The sequence below is a fragment of the Barbatula barbatula genome (assembly GCF_947034865.1).
Source record: "Barbatula barbatula genome assembly, chromosome: 18".
NCBI lineage: Eukaryota > Metazoa > Chordata > Actinopteri > Cypriniformes > Nemacheilidae > Barbatula > Barbatula barbatula.
Window position 1 is genome coordinate 7847836 of NC_136781.1, and position 26544 is coordinate 7874379.

At 38.1% G+C, this 26544-nt stretch overlaps 1 protein-coding gene across 10 annotated transcripts in view; it reads right to left on the bottom strand.

Moving 5' to 3' along the window:
- Nucleotides 1–25199, bottom strand: part of diaph2 (diaphanous-related formin 2) — a 364217-nt gene extending 339018 nt beyond the window's left edge. For 7 of the 10 annotated variants that reach the window (XM_079480319.1, XM_079480327.1, XM_079480323.1 and 4 more), the window contains exons 1-5: nucleotides 25149–25199; nucleotides 24266–24596; nucleotides 11684–11716; nucleotides 10584–10760; nucleotides 5417–5521 (exon numbers count right to left, since the gene is read on the bottom strand). In XM_079480319.1, coding sequence (XP_079336445.1) covers nucleotides 5417–5521; nucleotides 10584–10760; nucleotides 11684–11716; nucleotides 24266–24352 — 402 coding nt within the window. In that variant the 5' untranslated portion in view covers nucleotides 24353–24596; nucleotides 25149–25199. Of the gene's footprint in view, nucleotides 1–5416; nucleotides 5522–10583; nucleotides 10761–11683; nucleotides 11717–24265; nucleotides 24597–24975; nucleotides 25089–25148 lie in introns of those variants that run through there. The other 3 variants (XM_079480320.1, XM_079480325.1, XM_079480321.1) reach the window with 3 other exon arrangements.
- Nucleotides 25200–26544: the final 1345 nt, after the last annotated feature.

Consider the following 26544-nt stretch of genomic DNA (forward strand, 5'->3'; position numbering starts at 1 on the left):
GTATATACGCAGTTACTCTTTGCCACCACATTGTATTGCTTCGAGTGTCCTCTGCAGATCATTTAGAACAATTGTACATTTCTGGGTCTAAATTAAAGTTATCGTGAACTCACCCTCTTGTCATTTCAAACTTGATTTTCCTTAGCGGGACATCAAAAAATATACTTTGACGAAAGTTTGTAGCAAAACAGTGGAGGTACCCGTTGACTTCCATTTTGGAGACAAAAAGAAAACAATGCAAGTACCGCCGCTGTTCCATTACCAACATTCTTCAAAATATCTTCTTTTGTGTTCTTTCATAACACAGAATTTTTATTTTGGGTGATCTATCAACTTAAAATCACTTAATTGAACACCTGTAAAAAGTGAAGATTTTCACTCAATTTCATTTTGTACATTTATTTACAGTATTAACCTCAACAAGTCATTTAATTCATGAGCAGACAGCAAACTTAAATGCCTCTGAAAATCTAGCAACGTCATTGGCAATTTTTATCAAAAGTCAAATTTGTATAACATGTCTTGGTCATGCTGTATGTTGAATTAATGGTCCGAATCTAGGTGATGGTGTCTTTACTCGATGCAAATTGTTAAAATAACTAACCATGATGTGATGTGATGAAGTAGATTGATGGAAAATACGCATCATTCTCACGTCTTTAGCAAAACAATCCAGAGGCCATAGGTTCTAACCTTGATTTGTTCTTATTTTTTATATTAAACATATTTTTATTTAACCCAACATCCACGTTTCCATTTGAAGTCAAAGTTTATAATAAAGTAAAATTGAATTGTATAATCCCTTGATTAAAAGAGCGAGACTTTGGAACACAAATCCAATCTTGCGATCGCTGACAAACAAGCTACGTCATCCTCTAACAAATCGTTAACATTTCAGGGCTCGACCCAAAACAAAAAGTCACCTCCTTATGCTAACGCCAGACGTGCTGAGTCGCTGCCAAACATTGTTAGCACTGTGCCATGTTTGGCAGCATTTGATGAGTGTTGTATTTGTATTGCAGCGTGATCAAAAGAACAGACATTATCTTGAAACCACATAAAGAACTGTCAGAAAGGACTCTAGGGGAAAAGCGTCTGCTAACATCAATTTACACAAAACAACACCTCATTGTCACTTGACTGCGGTATTATTGCTGTCAATTTCTGAGGAGCCCGAAAAACTCAAATTTAAACCAGATGATTGTAATTGTTCTAATGCTGGATTATAATATGCTAATGAAGGGCGCTATTATGAAGTAGCTCCGGTAAACAAACTTCAGAGGAAATGTCATCTTATCAAGAAATGGGTATTTATATCCTCATTCCTGCTTTTCTCATGACTATCAAATCCTCCATGATATATATTATATATTAATTTAGTTATTTATTTTTTATTAGCTTCCGAGTCCCAGACAGAAGTGGTTTGTTCTCTCGGGAACTGTCACAAATGATTACAAGAACGCGCAATGTAATTAAGTTTACGCGGCTTGGTAATACCACAATATTGACAATGTTCAGGTGAGCATCATGGGTAGACCATATTTCCCTTCCCCATAAAAAAAAGCCTAGACACATTCTATCTCTTACATGAAACAATGATCACTTCATTTAATAACAACACAGGAAGACAAGGTCAAAGCTTTTCATGATATTTGCAGGGTAAGCGTGAAATGATTGTGTTAGTTACAGACATGCTTTGGCACAGGCAATAAAAATGACATATTTGTCAAAGTCTGAAAAAGAGAAGCTTAGGAAATGTTAATAGGTGAGGACGTCCACAGAATACTGAGGCCACATTTGTTTTCATAGGAGTTCTTCATATGAACAGGGTCAATTCAAGTTACTCTCTCTTAAAATACATAATAGTTGGTGATGGCAGTCATTTGAAAATCTCCTACAGTGACTCTAGAAAAGTGTGGCGAGAGCCTGAAGTCAAGCGTGTTGAACAACAAGTATCTGCCACTGAGAGAAAATGTTCATCAATCTACAAAATAAACATGCATTAATAAAAATATGAAGAGCTTAATAAGAATAAACATGAGATCAAAAGATCAAATCAAATGTGAAAAATGTATTTGCTGACAAAATAAAGCATAAAATTAAGCTAAATTATTTGAATGCATTTGTTATTTAGCCGATAGGATTTTGAAAAGTCTTAAAGTTTTGTAAATCCTTCCTGATTTATAGTTTCAATTTAAACAACTTATTCCAGTAATTTGTTCAGCACAAAAATATAAACAATAACAATAATTAATATAAAAGATTTTGCGTTTTTAAATATATATATATATATATATATATATATATATATATATATATATATATATATATAAATGCTGTGCAGTATTATTATATATTGTTGTATTGCTGCATATATACAGAAATGAGTTACTATAATTCTTGTTCATTTGTTTTAAACATTGTCAATACAGAGAAATATAAAATATATAATGCTTTTTAAAAAGGCAATGAAAATCTTCATCAGCCAGTCCTAATACAAATGCATTTGATATGCTGTTTGTCCTCGGCAAATATCTCTTCACTGTGAACAAAGAAAAAAAAAAAGTGTGACGCTGTAATATAATAAATGCATACGCAAATGTGTTGCAAGGGAAAAGGTGTTGGCTGTAAACAATAAAATGAACTGTGAAGCATGGAAACTGTGTGTTTCTGCCTCACAAACGATAACAATGGAGCTATCAAAGAGGACAGACATCGCTGGTGTGAAACTTTTCTATTCTTCCATTTCTCCTGCATTTCAGCGCACTGTCCTCCTGCCAGGCAAGAGCTGCGGGTGTCTGCCTCGCACAGACAGGCGGTCTGTGACGGGAGTGGATCGGATGGGTTTGTTTTCCCACTAATATTTGCTCTGTAAAGCTGTGTGCTGAAACACAATCTACTGTAGGCAGATCGGCACACTCGGGAAGACAGCGGCAGATTAAGAGGGATGGATGGACTCGGCTTCCCATTCTTTAATTTAGACGGGTTTGGGTTATTAATGCGGAGGTGTGCAGAGGCCATCTCCGTGCTGTCTGCTTTTGGCCTCGCTCACCCCTGCTAAATTACACCTGCAGTGGCTTGAGCAGAGACTGCGGGGTCTCCTCCACCACACCAGACCACCATTTAATTACTCCCACTCTACTACCAGAGAGAGGACATTGACCCAATGCAGTTTGAAACAGACAGCGCATGAGTGACTTTGTCTGGATGTGTGTAATATTGTTAGTTTGTGTGTGTGTGTGTGTGTATAAGCATTAGGATAGCCCACACCTAGGAAAAAAAATTGGTAGCCATGCAGTGATAATGGGAGAAAGAGAGGAATCTTTGGGGGAAAAAATGCAAAGTAACACATTAGCCAAGTGAAGAAGAAAAAAAACACAAGATGCAAAAAAAAAATCCCACATGCTTCAGACCGTTGTGAAAATGCTTACAGGTTTGTTATGCGTTTCCTTGTTTAAAGTCAATGTGAAATCAAATGTTCACCCAATTTACTTAAGTATTGGCTGAAATATTTCAACATAATGTATAGATGTATCAACTTTTCAGATGATGTCCTCCCTTTTAACACCTCTAAACACCCGATACAGTTTCATAATCCAATTACTAAATGGTAAAAATCTAATTTTCGAATTATCAAAATATTAGCAAGTAAAATGGGTTGACTTTAAAGAGGCAAACATACACACTATATGACTGTATGCTACTGTGTGGCACACATACTATAAGGCTGATCTGGAAAACAACAAGACAAGGAGAGAGTTCAACATTAACAAAAAGATAATCGGAAGAGTTCCTCTTAGCATATCAGTGGCAAGAAGTAATGTTAAAATAATTTTAGAAAAAAACATCCTATAATTTGTAAAAGTGTAAATATTAGCTTTTCTCCCACCAAAATCAGATGCAGCTATTTCTGGCTTGTATCTTAAGCTGAATATTTAAAAGAGAAGAGGAGAAGATCTCCGTGCTAGAGTTGAGCATTACAGCGGAAAGTGTGTTGTGCCTGTGGTAAACATCTCTTATCACATAAAAGCACATATCTTCCCTAGAATGCAGAGTACACACCCAACCACCTCCTTCCCAGTCAGAGCGCTGTGTACAGCCTCCACAGTGACATGCTGCTGGTGAGTGCCTCTGGTGGTCCTGAGGGGGCGACAGGGGTGCACCGAGACAGGAACCCCCTCCTTAATGCTCCGAGACGACGGGACTAATATGGGAATCATATTTCACAATGTATGCCAGGCTCACAGGGCTGACAATGAGGCTGCTGCAGAATTCAATCATCTCAGATTATCATCATTATTAATAATGCTGGTTAATTATCATAGCTGGAAGGAAAGCTAATGAAAACGGACGCTGAAGGCCGGTCGGAAGAATCGCCCAGGGGGTGAGTGTGGGGAACATATTCACCTCTGGTTTAAAAAAATGAAATTTAATTCCCATATGCTTATCTTTTAATCGGAATTGGTAACACTTTAGAATAAAACTGTATATGATAACATTATTAAAGGAGTAGTTCACTTTAATGGGGGCTAATTTTGAAGTGAACTACTCATTTAACTGCATTAACCAAAAAGCACTACAATGAACAATAGTTTTTAGCATTTATTAATCCTTTATGTATTATTTATTTATTAATAATGTATCAGTAAATGCTGGAATTAACATGTACTAAGATTAATTAATAAATGCTATTTATGTTCATTGTTAGGTCATGCTTTAGCTAATGGTTTAACTAACTGTTAACAAATACAACCTTATTGTAAAGTCTTACATCTAAATTTTAAATTATATATAATAAAATTGATCAAAAGGGCACAATAATAATATACTATAAATATACACATACTATTTTATTAAATCTATCTATTTAATCTATTTAACTGTTGACTTGTTTTGGGGTCCAAATACAACCGAGCCACCTTCCCCTCCAGTTTAGAGTCTAACATCAGCAGGAACTACCTTATAGAGGGAATGAAGAGAATTTGGCCCAAAAGCCCAGGATTACCCTTCGAGGCTGTGCCGTTCCACCCTTTATTCATCTATGGTGATGAAAGAGTCACGTTGCAGCTTACTAAACAGAGACAGTGATGCGCACCAAATTCTAATGAAAACTTGATCCCTAGCAATATGAAGCTTTTGAAAAGTGCAATACAACAAAAGCAGCCTGATAAGCAACAAAAATGTGAGAAAGGGGGGAAAATAAAACAAATAAATAATAAGAAATGAACTAAAGGAGGTGGCAATCAAAGATTTGGGGCTTTAGCAAGAGAGGCAGAAAGCAGATCAGGTTAAGCTCATTATTCCATAGTGTCTCGGCGTGTGTGGTTCATCCCCAATCTCTCCTCTCTGTCTCTCCCTCTCTCTCTCTTCTGTCTCTCTCTTTCTGTCTCCCGCCCCAGAGCTCTGATGAACTTACCGATTTTGCTGTGGCTGAAATGTACTGAACTACCATCTCACGTTTGGTGCTCAAGTCTTTACCACGCAAGGGGGCTTTGCGTTCCTCATTCAGGTTCATGTCCTCCTGCACACACAGATAGAAACGCATACATGTGAATAATGAGGCTATCTGAACAAATGAGAAACAAATTAACCATAGCAACAGGAATGATGTAATGGCTTTAATAAAAATATGAGATACGAAAAAGCACTTTTGGATACGGGAAGCAACAGCGTGTGTAGTGAGCAGTACAGAGCCCATTACACAACACAAATTTAGAATTACACACACAATGTCTCTGTACATAACGGTGAAGTGTCATAAAGGCCCATTTATATACGTATATTTCATTTTAAATGACAGTGAAATAAAAACTGTCCTCGCCACACATTCATGATGACAATGAGGAGGCTGTCCTGTACAACCAAGGTTAGGTTTGTAATGAAGCCTTTATATATGTTTATCAACGCCATGTCAAGTCAAGGAGATGCTGTATGCACAACAAAGACTTGTGAGCAGCTCTTCTATGGAGCCATGCTGCCCTCTGTTGAAAAAAAAAGAGACTGCAGGGTCTTTTGTTTCCAATAAGATGTGGGTGGACGTCTATTAAAAAGAAAAGAAGGGTGAGGAAAGGGTGAGGGCTGCTGAATTCTAAGCTGCTTGAACATCTATTTATTGAGCTTTGTTTTAAACCGAATGCAAAATGAATTAAAACGCCAAGTCACTTAAAAAAACTCTGACTGAGCTTTTGCTAAATGTGATCAAGACTGAAGGACATCATCCTTTCAAATTTAAAAGATTCAACTTTTTCTCCCCTAACATAAAAACAAGCCTTTTAATGAATGAGCGAGCCCTGTTGATGTGGCATCTGAATTGGCTCCTGAATCCAGTTCTTTCTCTTCAGTATGATTTACCCATTATTATTATGTCCCCAAAGCTTGGAATTATTAAAAAAAAAGGCCAGGGCTGGCGTAATTGAATCCTTGAAGAAGCAGCCGGATCTGTCGATGCAAAGATACAAATGTGTACCGGATGTGCCATTTTCTTTTCTTCTTCATTCCTCTTTCTATATCTAAAACGTGAGCCCAGTTGGATCATAACACATTTTAAAACTCTATTTTCGCAGTTCTGGAGAAACTTCAGAAAGTTATCCACAGAAACAAAACACCTCCCAATCCACTTCATTACAAAACGAAGAGAATTTGGTGTATAGAATGCGAGTGTGATCCCTGGGCACTGAGGAGGAGAATCAGCCGATCTACCTCTCATTTTAAATTGTTGTGGAGAGGGGCCAAGTTCCCGGATAGGAAAAAAGGCAACATTTTTCATGTTTGATCTCGGTCAAGTTATTTTCCAGAGGAAATCTCCAAAATGGAAGCACTCCGCTTAGGTTTGTAAGAACGGACCAAAGAATTCTAAAAGGGCACTTTATTAGTCAAAATGCAATGCATCGAAATAAGGCAAACGTATTTCCAAGAACCCAAAGGCGCACACAAAGCCAAAACTTTAAGAAGCAATTTCACTTTCAATCTGAATGAAGAGGAACAGGATTATGACAATTATTTTGCACTGATATCTAAGGGCATCAAGCCAAATGTAGCAAATAAGTTAAGTACGTGCAACAGATAGCAAATGTAGGTTGGACGTCTCCCAAGTTGAAGGCTACGTGAGAACACTTTGGGAAGGGACGATGAAGAGCGGTTAGGGGGTGATTGCATCTGCAGGGGTGACAATCTGACCCCATCAATCCTGGAGTCCTTCTTCGGACCAGGCACCACTCTGTTGCCGTCTGAATGTTAATGGTGCCGAAGGAACAGATCCGGTTGACTAAACGATGATCCAAACCAGAGGAGCTGGCATGTCGCATCCTGCAAGCGCTGTTTCTCAGCACAAGAGGCACGTTAAGAGCCTTCACCCGTGTCTTAACATGCCGTCACCCGGCTCATGAAAAGATTTACCGCTGTGCATTTCTATCAGGACTTGGGTCAAGCTGTGTGCATGCACACACAATGGCAAGGACGGTCGATACTGGCTCTCTCACGCACGCATTAAGGCAATATCATATGCTCTGTGCCATGGCCGGTAACCCCCTTCATCAAAGGGCCGGGGCTTTCATTTGTGCAAGAGCTCCTCTGTTTACCAGAGCCCTTTGATGACCGACCACATTAGCGAACCCTTATTTTTCTTCCACTCAGCTATGCACTGCAATCCGAGTGAAATGTCCACCAGCATTAAAGTGCGTGGGGGGCTCATTCATTTACATTCGGTCAATACTTTCAAGTTTATATATTGAAGAATGACCTCAAATTTAGCCTTAACACTGATGATGCGAATCGATATCCATGTGCGCCGAAAGCATGCCGGAGTGAAACTCGAGTATGAAAGATCTCTAACAGCCACATATATTAGGTTGGACATGGTTTTGTTTTGAGACTCATAAATCATTCCTATATGGTGAACAACAAACCACCTGTCTGTAATCTTACTGTCAGTGTCGGCTGAAGGAGAAATGCATTTCTTCCAAGCTTTTTCTTCAATCGTTTCATTATGATTATTATGCTTTCAGTAAAAAAGCCAATTCCGTTCCACATGTTTCAAGTCTGCAAACCTGACTTGCTTGCCAAGCAGCAAATTGAAACTCGGGTTTAATGTTCCGCTATCTTGAGAACAAAAACAGCAATTGAAAGGTTATGTGAGTGACGGGCGGTTACTAACACAAGGAGCAGGAGATTCTCGCAGGTGAAAGACTCGCAAAAACATGACAAATGAACAAATCAAACTGATTATAGCCCACAATGTCTAGGTGATCTTAGACAATGTGTGCCGTGATTCAGTACTAGATATGAACATCTAGTCTGCCATCTGACTTACACAATACAGCTGAAAAGAGTTTGTTTTCCTAAGAAAAACTCTATTCTCCTAAAGGTCGTACAATCGTATTATTGGACAAGATAAAAGCGTGTAAGAGCGAAACTAGACACTAGGTCGCGCTATTCAGCTATACGTTTTGCTCTCACATTCAAATCAATTGAACTTCTCCTGAAAGCCCTAAGGAACCACAGACACTACAACCATGTGTGAATACAGCGAACTTGTAGCACAGCAGATGTTTTAAGTAAAATTGTTTTGACAAATCAGATTTTCACTGTAGTGTTATCGTCACCCAATCACTTTTATTCCAAACCCACTTTTCCTGTGGAACAGATTTTCATTAAGATCCTACAGTAAGCAACTTTGAACTTTGTGTCACAAACAGACAATGGTGAAAAATAACATTCCACCACACCTTTATAAATAAAACGTGGCACCAATTGCCAGATGTCAAGTTTGATAGTGTCAATGGCATCCAACCTCACACAAAGCATCAAAATGCGCCATTTATTTGACTTATAAGCTAGAAGATTTTCAGTGAACATTATAAGTCTATTTGTCATACAAAGCCATTGACTGATTTTGGAATACATCACAGAAGTAACATTTATTTTATTTATGATGTTATACTTGATTTTTGTATAATTGGGACTGACATGGTCACCGTAAAATATTGGTATATGGATAAAGACTTGTAGATACATGTAGATTTGTCATTCAATTTTAGTGCAATGTTTAGCATATTTTCCAGCTCTGTTTTCTTTACAATATACTGTCTGGTTCTCTTCTTCACAACACAAATGTTAAACAGACCATTTCCCAACTTAAATGCCACTTTTTGTCAAGTCTTTGGAAGGTCAGTTAGAAGTATGCATGACATCTACCTAATGGGGTGTACAACTCACTAAAGAACCTAAAAGGAAGAATAAAGCACATTTAAGGAGGTTGCCGATCTACAGACACCAAATAAAGAAAAACTGCCCCATCAAAACAAATGAAAAAGTTCATAGAGAGACTTCTGCCATGACGGATGCAGGTTACGAGAGCCCTGACCCAAAAAACAGTTTTCCTCTCTAGGAAATAATCCTATTGTTCTGCAGCTAGATTTTGTTATTTGACTTGTCTAGTCCAAAAACAAGCCTAAGTTCAATTGAGGCCAGAGCAGTAGCCCAGTTGGCTGGGTGTCTTGGGAATTCAAGTAAGCCAGTATGTGCATCTCTGTATAGATAAACAGAGAGCGGGAACTTAATAGAAAGGTGAAGCCTGCATGCAGCCCTTCCTGCCAGAGAAAAAAAACTGTTTAGACAATATTATGCTGCTTTTCATGGTTCGTAACTGTGGTTCAATCCTCTGTGGTGGATGCTTTATTGACAGCTGTCAACATATCACAATTGATGACAGAATTAGTGAGGAGATGCATGCATATACAAGTGTGGTAGCTGATGCATATTCTCTCCCACAGGGAGAAAAGGAACATGTGTCAAGCTGAACCAACTTAGGTTAATGCAACCTGTCAGCAGAGAGAGCAAACATCCCATTCCCCACTCATGACTGACAGCAGAGGGGAAGAAAGACATAACGTCTTTGACGACCTGTGCATTGGAAATGTGACTGTTTGCCACTGCACAAAGGCACGAGGGAAAAAATAGTTATGTTTAGCCGTTTTATCATGCACCTGTTACGTTGGCATCAGACTGTGTTCTTGTGAATAAGGGATGTGCATGTTTATATATGACAATCAAAAGACTATTCCAAAGATCAGTATGAAAAGACTTATAAAACCACACTATTATGGACATACAACCTACAAATGTATGATTTTATTCATTATAGTTTTCTGTCATTTCTTATTGACTTAATCCCTTTATTTTCTGTAAAGCTATAAAAATAATTGAAATAAAAAAATATTATGCAGCGAAATTCTGTCGCTTGATGAATTTCTGCATTTCTTAGGGGTCACCACACCCAGTTTTTTCAATAATTTTCTTTTACACGAGGTCCAATTATAAGCAGCTAAAATTCACATTTTACTTGTCTATGACCATTTTCCACTCTCTCTTTCTGATCTAAAAAACATTCTGTTATTTAATGCCTCACTGTTTAGCCCACTCAAGAACGTCAGGCACCATTGCTCAGTGGCCTTACTGACACCCATAACATGAGATGCAACCGTTGATAATATGAATCTGTCAAAAAGGGCGTAGAGGTCATACAGTGCCTGGGGCTCTGAGCAGTTTGTATCTTGGCTCTTCATAGCAGGTAGACAAAAACTCACCATCATCTTCTCAAACAGGTCAACGATCTCCTTCTCTGACAGGTTCATGGAGCGCTCGTCGAACAGCGGCTGGGGCACGGGCAGCTCTGTTTGGATGGAGAGGGGGTCTGTGGGGTGCTGGATCAAGGGCTTCTCCTTCTTCGTGCCTTGCTTTCGAAAACTGGTGATTCTGTCACGCTGAAGAAACACAGCAGAGTTAAAGTAAACAACTGGTCGTCCACATGTCAGCTGATAAACAGCTGAATCAACATATAAACAGCAAATATATCACACAATGTGAATGTTAAGAGTGTACTAGCCTTTGGAGAAAAAAAACATCTTGAAATGGATACAGAACGATTAGTTACTCATTAAAAAGTTTTCAAATATGGTTCAACGCGCAAAACCTTGACATTTGCCTTACCTGCACACTTGTCACTTTACCTGTCCAATCTGTACTTTAAAAGGAGCCTAGGCTCTTTATTAAAAGCACAAGGGGGATATTACCTGTGTCATCTCTCCGCTTGCTCTTGTTCATTTTACATTCATATCGAATACAGAGACAATATCACAGACAGCATTCTGAACTACATTAGACAGCAAGACGTGACTACAACATATTAGAGTTTATATCTAATTAGAGAGATACATAAAACTTCTGCCAGTGCTTCAGTCACAGGTTACTGGCTTAGAGACAGTGAAAACAGACCATGCACCAGTCACTGTTAGTTTGTCATAGAAAATGTGATGGGATCATGCTTTTATAGATGAAATCAAAACATATGGCAATTATAAGATTTGGGACACTTTGTTCAAACTGAAGTGTTCAAAGAGAGACCACAGTCAAAGAGGAGACACGGTCTGGCAACTTATCTTGACTGATTGCATCAAGTTGCCATGTGTCGACTTGAACTCCAGCATTCTGACCTGAAGTACACTTTATACTGATGGATTATGACAGACTTGATGACATATGTGATAAAAAAAAAACTAAAAAAGCTTTGATCTCTCTTTTCCGATCCACTTCACTTTAACAAATCTCCCGCAGTCATGGTGAGCATGAGAATATAACAAAAATGAGACGAGAAAGAAAGACACACAAAAAAAGAAAGACACCTTACCATGTCATCGGCCAATGTTTTTATGTGTATGTTCTGTTGAAGGGAAGGGACAACACAGAAATAAATGGAATCACCGCTGTTTCTGTGTTAGAGAGGGTGTGAGCCCTTCTTACAGAACCCATAACCACTAGGGATGCAACGAAATGAAAATTCTTGACAAGATGTTTAGTACAGCGAACTGTGTGCATGCGACCACTTTGTGATGTCAAAGGATACTGACACAACCGCCCACTCCAGTCTGAAGTATACAAGTTACCGACCGGTAAAGATGCTTTCATTCTGAGATTTACTAATGGCTGGAATACACTACTCTACTTTTAAATTCTGAACAGATTCATACACTTGCAGACTTTCAGATAGAAACACACTAACTGATCAAATCTGCAGACTGGCACAGACTTTCTGCAACAAGTCCAGACTAAAAATCTGTGCAAAATCTGAGCAAAAGTCTTAAGAGTGAGGAGGACACAGCGCAGAACTTGTACACTACAAAAATACACTACGGCACACACTGCTGACACGTTAGCTGCATTAATAACGTGTGCACGCACCTCTCTCTGTCTCTCTCTCTCTCGCTCTCTCACGCTCTCTCTGCGTGCGCTGGTTGCTGCTTGATCATATATCACAAGTCTTGTTCTGTAAAATATATTCGGCCATTTACATTTTTCCTTATTTTCGGCCAAATATTTTGTCTTGCCGAACATTCGAACATTCGTGTTCTCCTGCACGAAGATCAGTTAAAGTGATGTTTGCTGAAGTAAATCTGTTCAGAGTTATACAGTTCCACTCAAACTAACCCACTATAATGTACATCCATAATTTACAGCATATAAAACAATACTTAAAAATGGTAAATAATGCGCTACTGTGATTATTTCTAAAAAATAAATTAACAATGGAACTAAACGTCAAAAAGATTGATAACCCATGAATGTAAGATCTAATCAGCCCTATACAGTCTGACAGTATTGACCTCGCACAATACAAATAAATAAATCCTTCACTCTCCTCCTAACAGATGTGCGCTTTATCTCTTCGGCTACAGCGGGGGGAAGCATTTGTAAGAGAGAGAACGCAGAGGGAGAGATAAGCCTCCATATGCTGTGCTGTGCAGGAAGAGTGTTAATGAGCAGAAGTCTGCAGAGCAGCTGCCATAAAGCACAACTTCCCGCAGCTTTCCTCACTCTCCTGCTAATCTGACACGATCACTCAGCCCCCCGGTCCAGCTCTTATCCAATCATTATAGCACTGCCCTTGGGTTGTAGGCTGCACACTGATTCTGCAACAGTTGTAATGGGAGGGCTGGTTTGGTCAGAATGAACAAAAATGGAGGTGTGTCATGGGAGTAAATTGTCTGCAATAACGTGCTAGCTTTTAATAACGAAGAACGTTTAATAGCGTATAGTCATAAAAAGGTATAAAGTCTCCTCTGAAGATCTAAAGGCCAAACTTGCTGGCAAAGACTTTTTTACTAAAAACATATTGATAAAATAATAATGACTGAATTGGGATTACTGTAATACAGATCCAACAGCCTGAAGAGGATTTAGAGAATTAGCCGGGCCCATATAATACTGATGTGCATTTGTTATTGAACGTAATTAAAATCTTCAAATCTAATTAAAAACAATTTAACAACTTTGCATAATTGCATTTTGACTCCAGGGCTGGTCATTAATATTGCTGCTAGACAACAGATCAGACAGCCAACAGGGGCAAGTATTGCATTATGAGTTAACGACATATCTTCGGGACAACAGAACTTTATTAAATTCTTTATCAAAATAAAGCTATATTCATTACCAAGAACTCCCCAAACCCCATAATAGCACCAATGCGGCATTAATGCAACCCCCAGCCCCTAAATAGGGAGCAACATAAATTTCAGTAGCACAGGTCAACACATTGCTGCTTCCTGTGCCCAACGATATAGTTAACTATTAGGGATCAAAAGAGTTTCACTAAAACAAGGTTTTCTAGGTAACCAAAGTGCAATAAAAACATGGTGCAGCTATATGTTCTGCCACTAGGTGGCACCAATGAACACAAATAGTTCAATCAATATTCCAATTACCAAATCAATCATTCCAAAACTTCCCTGAATTTTGGAAACATTGCTAGATTACACCATCTGCTTCACTTCCCATTTTTACAAACATTAGGGAAAACTACAGTAGAGGCCAGGAAAGCAACAAAAAGGTGTTGTGCATGCTTCCTGGGAAATAAGGTTATTTTAATTAGTCAATTACACCTAAACAAAGGACCGTTTGAACCCCTAACAGTTCTTGGCAACCTGCAGTCACTCCATCTTGAAAACAGAGACCTCTCGCCAACAGCTTCTTGCACACAGAAATGTTTTAATTAAATACAGACACATGAAGAGTGCACGAGACTCTACAATAAATGTACACCGTCAATACCAATATCAGACTAAATTTCATACAGCAAGAATAAAATATGAATGGGTTTCCTAAAATGCAGCTGATTGTAGACCTGTCAGATGTGAATAATACTGTCAGAAATACAATAAAGACCAGCTCAACCCTGAATAAATACCAGCATTCCAGTGCTATTGTTGTGGTAAGCTAACCAAAGGTTTGACAACTAAGCTGCTGGAATCAACATTTAATTGTTGGTTGTATTTGCCAACAGATTGAGTCTACAGGCCAACAGGATGCTAAACAATAGCCCAATAGGAAATGGCATAATGGTAATAGCAGACATGCTTACAATGGCACGTATAAGGTAAATCAATCATTCTTCAATCCGATTTGAACACCATACAGACTATGATAGATCAACACAACAAAAAAGGAAACAGTTTGTACATTTTCAAAAGAAAAAATTACCTTTAACCCGTGACTGCACATTCAACCAATGCACCAATCATGGCTATCCACAATACATATTAGATCTGTAGGTTTGTCAATTTAATACATGTGGTTAATGCTATTAATAAATAAATAAAAAAAATTGAATACATTTATTTTTTTATTTTTTTTCAGTTAATAATTTAAGTGCCTCAACTTAAACATGTTTCAGGTTATCCCTGGAGCAACATTTCAAATGTTAGTTTTTTTCCAAAAGAATTCAGGCCAATATTTTGTTTGAATTTTTAGCACAAGTTTTTGTTCACAATAATAGCCTGCATGCTAGTGAGCATATAAAGTTACATAATGTGGAAGTAAACAATATCTTGTGTCCTAAGCTCAACCAAATTTCAACCAATTTTCTAATTGGAATGTCACAATATCTTTTTCTTAATTTTTCAGCGCTAGTATTTATCAAACATCTTTACCCCTGGTTAAATGAGTCTAATGTATAGCCTCTCAGGGCTTACTGGTTTATTATACCTTAAGGTTTTGCAAGTCAAAGCTTTCCTGTCTTGCATCATTTATTTAGATATGAAGCACGATTCAAGCTGATGTGCACTGATGTCTAATAACCTTGCACTGAGAGCTCACTTAAATTAAAATGGTCACGAAAATAGCAATTTAATCCTCTCACTTTAAACGTTGACATAAACAATAACATGCAGAAATACACATAAAGCCATGATGCAATCTGTAGCTCATAATATCCAATATCAAACTGATAGATGGCAAAATTATTCTATGGGAACGCACAAGCTGTGAAAGCATTGCTTGGGCATTTGGGGCTATGCCAGACATGCAAAAACTGGTTTGCTCACTCTATCTCAGCCCAGACATTGCTACAGTCCTGATTGTGACTTTAACGTACGGTACATAAGAAAGCGCTTTTCCACCATCGCGCCGAATCTTTCTCGTTGCTTAATCGTTTCACTCTGTGCCGATCCATGCCAGAAGATCGTTTCACTCCGTGCCGATCCACGCCAAATGAAATGGTTTCATTTTCCACCGAAGGGCTGATATCAGAATTTTTTTATGTAAACACAAACGCGTCACACGCTGCCCTGGTAACACAAGAGACTGAGCATAACGCCTCTGCGTGCGTTCATTACCACGATTCAGCACGTTTAGACAACCGTGACACATCTTCAGAGCCGAGACCAGTTTGTTATCTTGCCGTGTTGAGCCAGACTTACATTGAAACATAACTGTAACCGTTTCAGCTGTTCTTAGAACAGTTTGGTGCAATGGTTGAAAAACGCTCATAGATTTTTTTAATATGGCAGAGTGGGAACAACCAGCAGTAGGGATGGCTAAACCTTTGACTTCATTTTCAATCCATGGCTTATCGGAGTATAGCCAGATAAGGCAGGGCCTGCAGATGTAATCTGTCTAATGATATACAGACTTAAGCTGTTTCCGGTGTTTAGCTAGCTGTGGTTGTCCCTCAAAACTGACTGGGGGACTGTGTGAGCTCTTTCACAGCTTCAGAGGATGTCAGTGTTGGTGTGGAACACAGAGATGTGTGAAATAATAAACCTTTGTCATTCTTAGACCCTCTTGCTCCTTAACCTAACAATACATCCCGACATTTCATTACAGTCTGGTTAAACACAGAAGTCAGTCTCTTAGTGACTACCATAGTAGGAAAAATTGCTTTATATTTCTTCTGCTCTGTCGAACGCAAATAAAAATAATTTTAATTATGTAGGAAAGCAAACAGTTCTGGGGCACGTTTGAATACAGTTTTAATTTGTAAAATTGAAAAAAATCAAAGTGCAAAAGATAACCACACCCCCACAAGTCTACGTCAGTTTGTGGTATGATATGACTAAGACCGCCCAAATGTATAGGCAAGTAAGGTGTGCGTACCTGTCAGTACAATCGCTTTAGAACCCGGTGTTCCATATATGGTAAGAATTGGTACATTTCAGTCACATTCTTGCACTTATCGACCACTAACTATGCCAATCAAAGCACACCTCGCTTTTCAGAGCGAAGAGCTTTGTTAACAATCTGTGTGTTTCAGAGTCGCATGGAAAAGAGGAGATACAAACACGCACGGTAAGTGGAAAATACAGCGTTGAACCTTAAATCATGTATACACATTGCATTACATCTAAAACAAACGATAATATTCGCTTTAGCCGTGTCATATGACCGATTTAAACATTTATTGTAGACATGTCTAATTTAAATCTAGATTAAATACACATCTTTTCAGGCAAGCATTCACTTAATGCAAAATATGACAAATAAACCACCAGGAGACTGCATTTATTAGATATTATTAACTAGAGTAATTGAGCTTGTTCTATAAACACCATGTTCTGTGCTGTGTTTGACCTTTTTTGTGTCCGTTTTTCTCATTTTCTCCTGTAAAGCTGCATTGGAACAATAAACATTGTAAAAAACGCTCTAAATTTACACAATTTGATTTGAAGTGAGGTAGGCGGGACGAGAGCCGGGATTCGAGGGATTACGAGCGTCAGCTGTACACGCACCTGTCTCGTATCACGGAGGAGATTGGGAGCATAAGAGGACAAGCGACCGGACCGTCATTGAGAGAGGACCAGGCCTGGATTTTATGGTGTGGTTTGTGTGTGTTTATTTACGTTTGAGTTTATTAATTAAGAAGTCATTTTATGTTCGCCGGTTCCCGTCTCCTTCCTTCCTTTTATGGATCTTGTTACAGAATTGAATTTGCGTTCATTTGTAAATTGTGTGCATTATGCTCTTGATACAAAGTACAAACAGAGTCTGACCCACAGACACATAGCATGAAAGTGATCATGCACATTTTAGCCAAAAGTTCTGTCTTTAAACAAGGCATGGCTGTTGCTTCGTTACACAACCTCAAAGGAAGAGAAATTCTCTGGTACAGAAACAGTATTGATAACGTCAGAGATTATAAAAAGCAGATAACTGTAATAATTTAGCTGCTGGGCTTGTATGCACGGGTACCAAATCCTGGTGAGTGGTGACATATAGCCTAAACTATGTGGTTGAAGGCTCACTGACAATATAGTTCCAATTAATCGGTCGACCTCTATTCCTTTCTATGCTATATTTTATAAAGCTTTACAATAGCTGCTGTGAGAAACACCAACATTTTCCTGCTAAAGCAAAAACTTTTTCATCCTCAGCTTTCCTCTAACCACAAATCACACAATTCATCAAGGTCTTCCTTTCGGAGTCATGAAAAAACTTCAACACTTATTTGTATAAATCTCTATCGCAAGTCTGGTATCACATTTGTTAAACCAAGCTTCAAACCACAGGAGTGGTTGCATCTGACATTTCGACCTCAAAATTCACACCATGAAAACAGAAGATATCACACTGCTGGCTTGGCTTTTGTTCACACTATCTATCATTAGCTAAAGGCAAAATAATTTTGATGAAAGCCCAAATAATTATGCATGTGGGAGGAAAGTAATTATATCATTGTTAATACAGTACTATTAAATGAACACTAATCCTTTGGGTCGCATGAAAATTTCAAACAGAAAATAATTAGCATGTAAAACTGTGGTACTTGATCTGTAGGCCTAAAAGTAGTTCTGAAACACACAACAACCACAACAATCCAAAGAAATGCTTTGCATTTTCCTCAACCTAGAGTCTACATAAAAGTTCACAATTAATAAGATTTGATATCAAACAACATAAAACAGTATTACCTTAAACTAGGTACATTTTTTGTTGACTTAAACAGACTGACAACAATTAATTCAAATTATTCAATTGAACTGTTACTTGTCTATTTGACACCTGTCTTCTTAAACTCTCTTAAACTCTTAAACTCGCTTAATCCGCATATCCTAGATGCCTCTGATTAGCAGGACAGATGTCTTTACAAATAAAGAGTCTATTCATTAAACCAGTCAAACAAAGCAGCACTGTTGCACATGCGTCAACACGCATGGCAAAACACTCACCATTTGAATGAAACACATTCTAAAAATAAAGTGAAATTGCAAATCATCAAATGTTAAGGCATTTGACTCTGTACAGCACACTGTGGCTATGATGGATGACTTCAAAACAATAGGGGCCCCCCAAAAAATAGCCCAAACTAAATTTGGTTGACTTTACGTTGGTTATTTCAGGAAAGCTGTGCCAATACTTATGCTTCTACATGTTTGGGGCTTGCGCAGATCATGTGAAATAGAGAGCTCTGCGCAATGGTTTGATCACATAACGAGCTGATGAGAGAGAAATTTACTTTCATACCAAGTACAGTACATAATCCGAGAGTATTCTAATTAATTGGATCATTTAACAGTACACACTTTAAGCTTTCTTCAGTAATTTGCTTTACGTTTCTATGATGAGTATTCGCAAAGTTTTAAATCTGTTGTAACGACGCGTTTCAGAAATATGCACACGGAGAGAGACGGCTGAAAGCACAGCCTGAATATATTCATTCTTTTACAAAAGCAAAACATTTTGTAGATAATGAGAACACACAAACAAATGGAGACCAATCACAGTTTGGAATCATGTATTAGTCTTATTTCTGTCACCAAAATTACTGGAGCATTTAAGTCTTAAGTCTCCGCAATAGTAAAAAAAGATGTGGCTGCTCTTTAAGACACAACAGAATAACACTTATTACAGATGCTGTTCACATTGTTTGGGCATTATAACATGTGTGTCGGAATATTTATGCGTAATAAGTTGCGTAAATAACTCTCTGACATTTGTTGCGAGCAGTTTGAGTGGTGGCTGTGTCCCGTGTGCATGTGCATTGCATTGACTGAAGATCGTCTTTTGAGAGCACGGAAGTACTTGATGCTTTAAAATAGTTTGTATTTGTGAATTGGGGACTTAAAATAATGTTATTTAATGTGGAAAGACGAGTAGAACACAAGCTCGCCACCAGTGCAGGCTGTGTGTTAGTCAACTGCACGCCAGTGCACGGGTAATTCACATGTCACATATATTTCCCGCGGACGTGCACAATTCCGGTCATCATTGAAAAGTTTACACACACACAACTTGAGTGCATTACGAGTCGATGTTTGCTGTTGCGGATTTCTTGAGCCCGAACGATTTGAGATATGAGACGTTTAATACTAAACTAACCGCGGAAAAGTGTTCTTAATACACAATAAAATCATAGTAAGAACATAACACGAGGCCTTTCATTATGCTTTAATGTGTCACACTGTAAACAATTAAATATATACTTTTTGATAAGAACAATTTAATTCAGATAACAGTCTCTCTATTTGGCAGCAATCAATGACGACGTTTCTCTGTAGGCTCTGCCTCTTTTTAAATAAGCAGAACCAAATCTGCTGTCATCAAGTACCTTATTTCTCAGTATCAGTAATACAGTTATTTTAAGGGGAAAATGTGAATAATTGCATTGCAGGCTGATTTAAGGTGTGCCCCTAAATCTTTAGCATGCGCACCTAAAATTTTCAGTCAGGGGCTACAGTGCTCCTAGTAAAAAATGTTAGTCTGGAGCCCTGTGACTCATCATTACACATTCAGAACCGCAAATCTCAAATGACTCATAACATCACAATGTGGTTATTATAAAGACCAGAAACATATATTTGAAAGGGTGATGTCAGAATAGGCAGCCTGTGTTTCGCCCTAGTGTGACTAAAGCACTTCCCTTCCTCATTTCCTGTGTCCCTGCGACACTCAACATGTGTACTTCCTGTTGGTCTCCCTACGAGATGCCATACAATTGTTGTCTAAAATGGCCAGCCATACAGACACAAACCCAAATGACCGCTCAAACATTTTTCAAAATACAGCTTTCTTGTAAATGACTAACTTCAAAACTTGCACAAGCATACTAAAATATGCACGTGTTAAATGCATAACCACAGTGTAGTGTGACTTATATTAGGTTGAAGCTTATGCTGGGGATGTTCCAGTTGCTGTTTTTGACATTGATGCAAATGCAGTGACCCTGTTAAACTCATGACTGTTCATCTGTGTCACAACTGCAGATCCAGCCCAGTGAACCAAAAACCTTGTATGATTCGTAGTTCTTTGACAATTGCATGCTAAAATACCATATAGCATGTACTTTCACTAAATAAATCTAAATAAAATATACTATTAAAGAGCTTTTAAAACTGACATTTCCAGCTTGATAGCATGGGAAAATAATATCAAGTACCAGTGCTGTACATACATGTACCTCATTCATTATTTAATCAATAATGATGAAGTTAATAACCTTGACACATCTGTAAATCAAACATTGGAGTCAATATTTTTAACTTGGCCTGGGAGTACTCGTTGGCCAAAAAACTGCCTAGTACAAATGTATCAACTGGGACTTTGATAAAGTAACAACAGCTGTCTCGGATAAGTTCTTTCTCACGAGAAGAGACTATGCTCCTAGCAAAGGTTATGTGAACAACAAGGACATTTAAAAACACACTCAAGCTGACCAAAAAAATCCAATAAATCCTATTATCTTTAGGAAACAGGCTGTTCAGGCTTTCAAACAGATGATTTAGTCCTGTTTCTCAAGCACAATCTGCCCATTCACACCTCTGTGATAAATAAAGATGAGCAAGCAGGGCTTCCATGTCACCACTCAGTCCTGGGGCCTGATGTATAAAAACATTGCAATTTTTCATGCACATTAAATTATTTATAAATGTATTACTGTATATGTGCACACCCTATGGACAATCTTGACTGCTCGTATGCACACTTTAATGCAGAATGTTATACGCGACACCCCTGGTCTTAAGCACAGGCCTAATAGGGTCATTTTAAGTTCTCACTGAAATCTGGGTCATTGACAACAAACAAACCAAGTCTTCCACACTCCAGCCATCTACAACAGAACCACAAAGAGACATGCAGTGCTGGGCTCTATTACAGCATGTTATGTAACACAGACAGGCTTATAGTCTATTTTAAGAGATTCATTCATTCATTCCACTAACATGCTTTCATCCAATATCGCACATCTCGTATTTATACATTTTATAACTGCTGGATCAACATTGTTTCATATACAAACCACAGGTAGGGTGCTGCATAACCACAAGATAACAGACTGACATGCGAACCAAATTTAAGTTTCAACGTTCAACAAAACGGAACTGGATGTAACGGTTTATCTTTATTTGTTGCATCAACTAAGATTCTGGCCCAAACAGAAGCACTGTGATGTCATCCCCTCTTCAAACACTGTAAACGAATGGTGCATTCTTAGGTCCATCCTCTTACGTCTACGTTTCTCCCAGAGGATCTGTTTCTGCTTAAGGAGTGTAAAGATTCGCCCCAGTGCATTGCAGAACCTAACACACTGTTATAACGTACAGCATGGTCCAGGGGTTATAACCTTCCTCTAATCCAGCTCAGGACAGATTTATAATAAAACCAGAGACGGCTTTCATTTAAATGAATTCACCCATAGGGATTGAATTGTGGAATTTACTAGGAATCTACTCACACAGCCCTCACACATAAATCACTACGTTTGTTTTTCAGCATCATTCTAGTTTAACTAAACTTTGCTTAAACCCCAGTTTGTTATGTGTTGATACATTGAGTTGAACTACTTTACCATAAAAGGCAAAACTCCAAAGCAGACAAACGTAGTGAACTCAGCACTGAAAGATGGCTTTAAAGAATGCACAATTTGAGATTTGTATCTCCACCGTTTGGGTCATGATGACTTCCTCCCTTTAACAGGAGTTGTTGTGTAACAGCAGAAGTTCTGGGCTTCTTGAATAAACAGCAGAATTAGGCAACAGGGGGCTTGCCTGGAACCAAATCATCCACATGATGTGTAACAGTGAGATCACTAGAGAGCAAGAGTGTGACATCAGCATTCAGCCAGAAGAATGGATCACAGGACTAATTCATCACTGACTAAACAGGCTGGGTTTTAATGTAAATGTACAGGATACTTAGTAAATACAGTTTTTAAAGGTTTTATAAAGAATATACATTGGACATGAGTGATGAATGATTCACTAAACTTGTTCATGTTGACATCTGAACACAACATTAGATGTCCACAAAGGCTGAGAACCACCAGACTAATAAACACAATATGGGGTGTTTTCAAATTTCAAGTCACACCTTTACCATTCATTGAGGTGTATCTTCCTTAATACAACACACCCATACCTCAGCATTACAGGTTACGCAAGATAAAAAGGACTCAAAAAGTGAAACATGTAATCTCAAGTACATTATATTCAACCAGCAACCCAACTATCCCAATCTCCCCACCTGGCTACCAAACATTTACATTCCGCGAAGCAAATGAAGCTCATAAACAGATGAATTTCTGCCAGCAGTGCAACCATTTACTGTGCAACAGTGAAAAATATTTAGTTACTAACGATCCTAAAATATGTAAACGTAGAGCCCTTCCTGCAGCTTCCAAATAAGCCACATTACCGTTCAACAAGGGACATGCCCTTAAGTAACATTACAATTCTTACATGGATTAAACAGACCTAGACACTCAGCTACCTCAATTGATCTGTAGTCCTACTGTGATGCTAAGCTCTATAAAAGACCTTACGGGAAAAGTTTGTGTCTTAGAGCTCATTCAATATAACTTGACAAGACTGAAGGTTGGTCATAAATTCAAGAAGAGTGCAGTGGGGTGGGTCAATAATCTTCAGACAGCTTTGTAAAATCTACAATTCCAGCACCATATCTGTACTGATAATAAGGGTTCATGTGTTGTTTGCAATCTTGTAAACTTTGTGAATTTAGGGAGTCTTGAAAAGTAATTAATAAATGCATTAGGACTGAGGAGGAGGCAACTCGAAATAGACTCGGTACCACATCCAGTATTTACATAAGATAAGATAAGGCTGTTTAGCAAAACTGACAAGCTGAGTGTGACAGCACAGGACTGACATCACAGAAAACAGTAAAAAATACTTGACTGTAGGACAAATACCTCACATGCTTAAGTTATCAGCAAATTGCTTTTTACGACTGGTGCTGCTGATCCCTTAAATAAGACATCAGATGTCCATACAAGCTTAATGCCGGACACTTAACAAAACAAACAAGGTTTATTTTGCAATATATGGTTTTCTTTGCACTGAGGTCAGCGTGTCAATAAATGTTTTTTACATGTCATATAACTTTCAAAAAGTCACCTTAAATGAACTGAAACAAACAGTTTCCGTTTCACAACTGAGGCTTCAATAAGTGTGTTAATAGAAAAGAAAATTGAAAGCTGCCACAAACAGCAACCCTCAGACCATTACTGAGTTTCAACAGCTTCAACGGGGAATGCTGAGACAGCTAATGTTTACAGTAAAAACGTGCTCCGAGCGAGGTCGACAGTAACTTTGTTGAGCAATATCACAAAAGTTAAAAAGTAAAGGATTTAAAGGAGAAGTTCAATAAATTCTGTCACCATTTACACGCCCTCTTGTCATTTCAAACCTGTATGATGACTTTCTATCTTCTGCAGAACGCAAAAGAAGATATTTTTTAAAATGTTGGTAACGGAACAGCACAGCCCCCCATTCACGTCAAAATATCTTCTGTTGTGTACTGCAGAAGGAAGAAAGTCATTCAGATTTGAAAAAAACAATTTTGAAGGTGAACTATTCCTTTAACTACTAAATCTTTAAATGTGTAGAAAAACTTGTGGAAAAGCCTAAATCATCAGTTTATACAAACCTCGGTGTTCAAGACAATTATACACCATAAAAGGCTGAAATCGGGTGGTGGTACATACCAGTTTTTTGTTTTTACTCTCATCCTCACTGGATTTCTTTTTGGAAGGCTTATTTGGGTCCTCCCCTCCAGATGCTTGTTGATCCATCTTTGGAGTTCCTTACTTCAACAGTAACTTTCGGTTTTGCAAACGTCTCAGGCAAAATCAAGTTTCTTCAAAACCCATGCCATCGATGAAAACCATACGGATCCTGAATTATTCCATGCAATGCAATTGGATGAAAGTATCCAGTGGGCTATGATGTAAGTCGCAATGGGTAAATGTCTCCCAAAAACGAGGTCTGGTGATAATCAGTCCAGTCCAGATCAGCTCTGACTGTGGTCCACCCAGTCTGTCAGAAAACCAACAAGGTATAAATGACATATCGCCAAAATATAAACAACATTACAGCGCAAAGGACAAGCGAGCAACTTTTGTCTACTGCAAACCAAGACATCAAAGAAACGCCTTTAGAAACATTTCGTGTCAATTCAACATGGTGTTAAAATCTTCCTTTTTTGATATGTAGTTATTATTGAAACGTCAAAGTCACGAGCAATTATACATTACTGTAAGTGTAAACAGAAACACAGGTTTAACAGAGGATTGTAAAAAGTAAAAGAATGGCTGTGCGTTTTACACAACACGGAATAATATTTCATAAAGATGAGCATATCATTTATTTTATTCAGAAGAGAAATGACGGTTGCTATCCATGCGGTTAACGTTACTTTAACACAGGAAACTGTTCTCCCAACGGTGTGAGGCGCAAAGTAAAATAGCAAAACCAAGACGTTGACTGGAAACGTTTGACCTGCTCACACACACATCGCGAATTTACATTTAACGGCAAAATATTATCAACATAATAAAGAAAAGTCAGAAAATCTCATTCAAGGCTTACCCACACAACCAAACGCGAGCCAGGCCCACTATTGTTCCGCCTCTCGGCGCTTACAAAACGTCCGCGGTTGGTCACACGCTGGGAGGATTCGAGCAGTGATTGGTCAGTTCTTCTGTATGTCCAACAGTGGAGGCGGGTTTTCTCCTTTCATTGGGTGGAGACTCTTATGGCTTTAGAAAGAAGCCCCGACTGCTGTGTACATGGATGGGGTTTAGCGAAGTAGATATCATTTCCAAAGCTGTTCAAATCAGTGCGCTCGGTGTGTTATTGTGGAGATTTTATTATTTTATTTAAATGAGGGTGTCTAATGTATATGAAGAAAACAGACTTATAACAGAAAACAATATAAATAATTTATTGAAATAATAAAGCAAAAATAAACACTTCCAGAAACTCTGTTGCACATCCAGCGCAAAACTATTATAAACTGATCAAAAGTAGGCTTTTATCTTAAAGTAAGTTTTAGTTTGTGCTGGTTTGGGACGTTTTTGCGCGTATGTGGCGTCACTTTCATCCATTGGGTGGATCGTGAATATTAACTATGAAGACGTGTGTGTTAACGAATTAATCATTGGAACATGTGTGACGTGGCTAGGTAGTACATTTTTTATCCCCATGTAATGTAAATTAAATTCCATCATATGGGCATTCAGGCTGACAACCCACAAAACCATGCAAACTCATGTATGCACTCGTCTTAAGATTTCAGATAAACAATAAATACATTTTGTATTAATAAGCATCAAATTCGGACCATTGACATCAGTCTTCATCCACTTAGTAGTACATAGCTCCAAAGCATTGTTGTCGTTGGTTTGTGCTTTGAACAACTGGTTACAAAAAAGAATGCATGGAGAAAACTTCTGAATAACAATTCATTCATTATACACAAATTAATTGGATAATAGCCTGTGTTAACAGAGTATCTGGAATATTTGTATTTGCCTCGTGATTTACAAAGTTTACTTAAACTTGAGTCTTTATCACCTGTATGTACTTTTAAATGTATTTAGTATTCTGTTTTAAAAGAGTCTTGTAAGTGTTTTTCTTGATTCACGTTGTTATTAGTTATAGTAAAGAGTATTATTTGTCTTAAATTGTCTTTGTTTTGTGGGAAACTTTGTTTGCCACTGTCTCGACCAGGTCTCCCTGGAAGAAGAGACTGCGAAATCTGAATGGGTTTTTCCTGGTTAAATAAAGGAAACAATAATCATTGTTGTAAATAGTCATACTTTTTCATCTTGCATGGGTTTTTCTCTTATTTTGTTCAGTGCAATTGCAGCGTATAACCATGGGCTCAACGGTCTAGTTAGCTATTAAATATAATTTAAAAAAACTATTATATGTTAAAAATAAAACAAACATGTTTCAAGCTAAATCAGGGATTTTTTTCAGA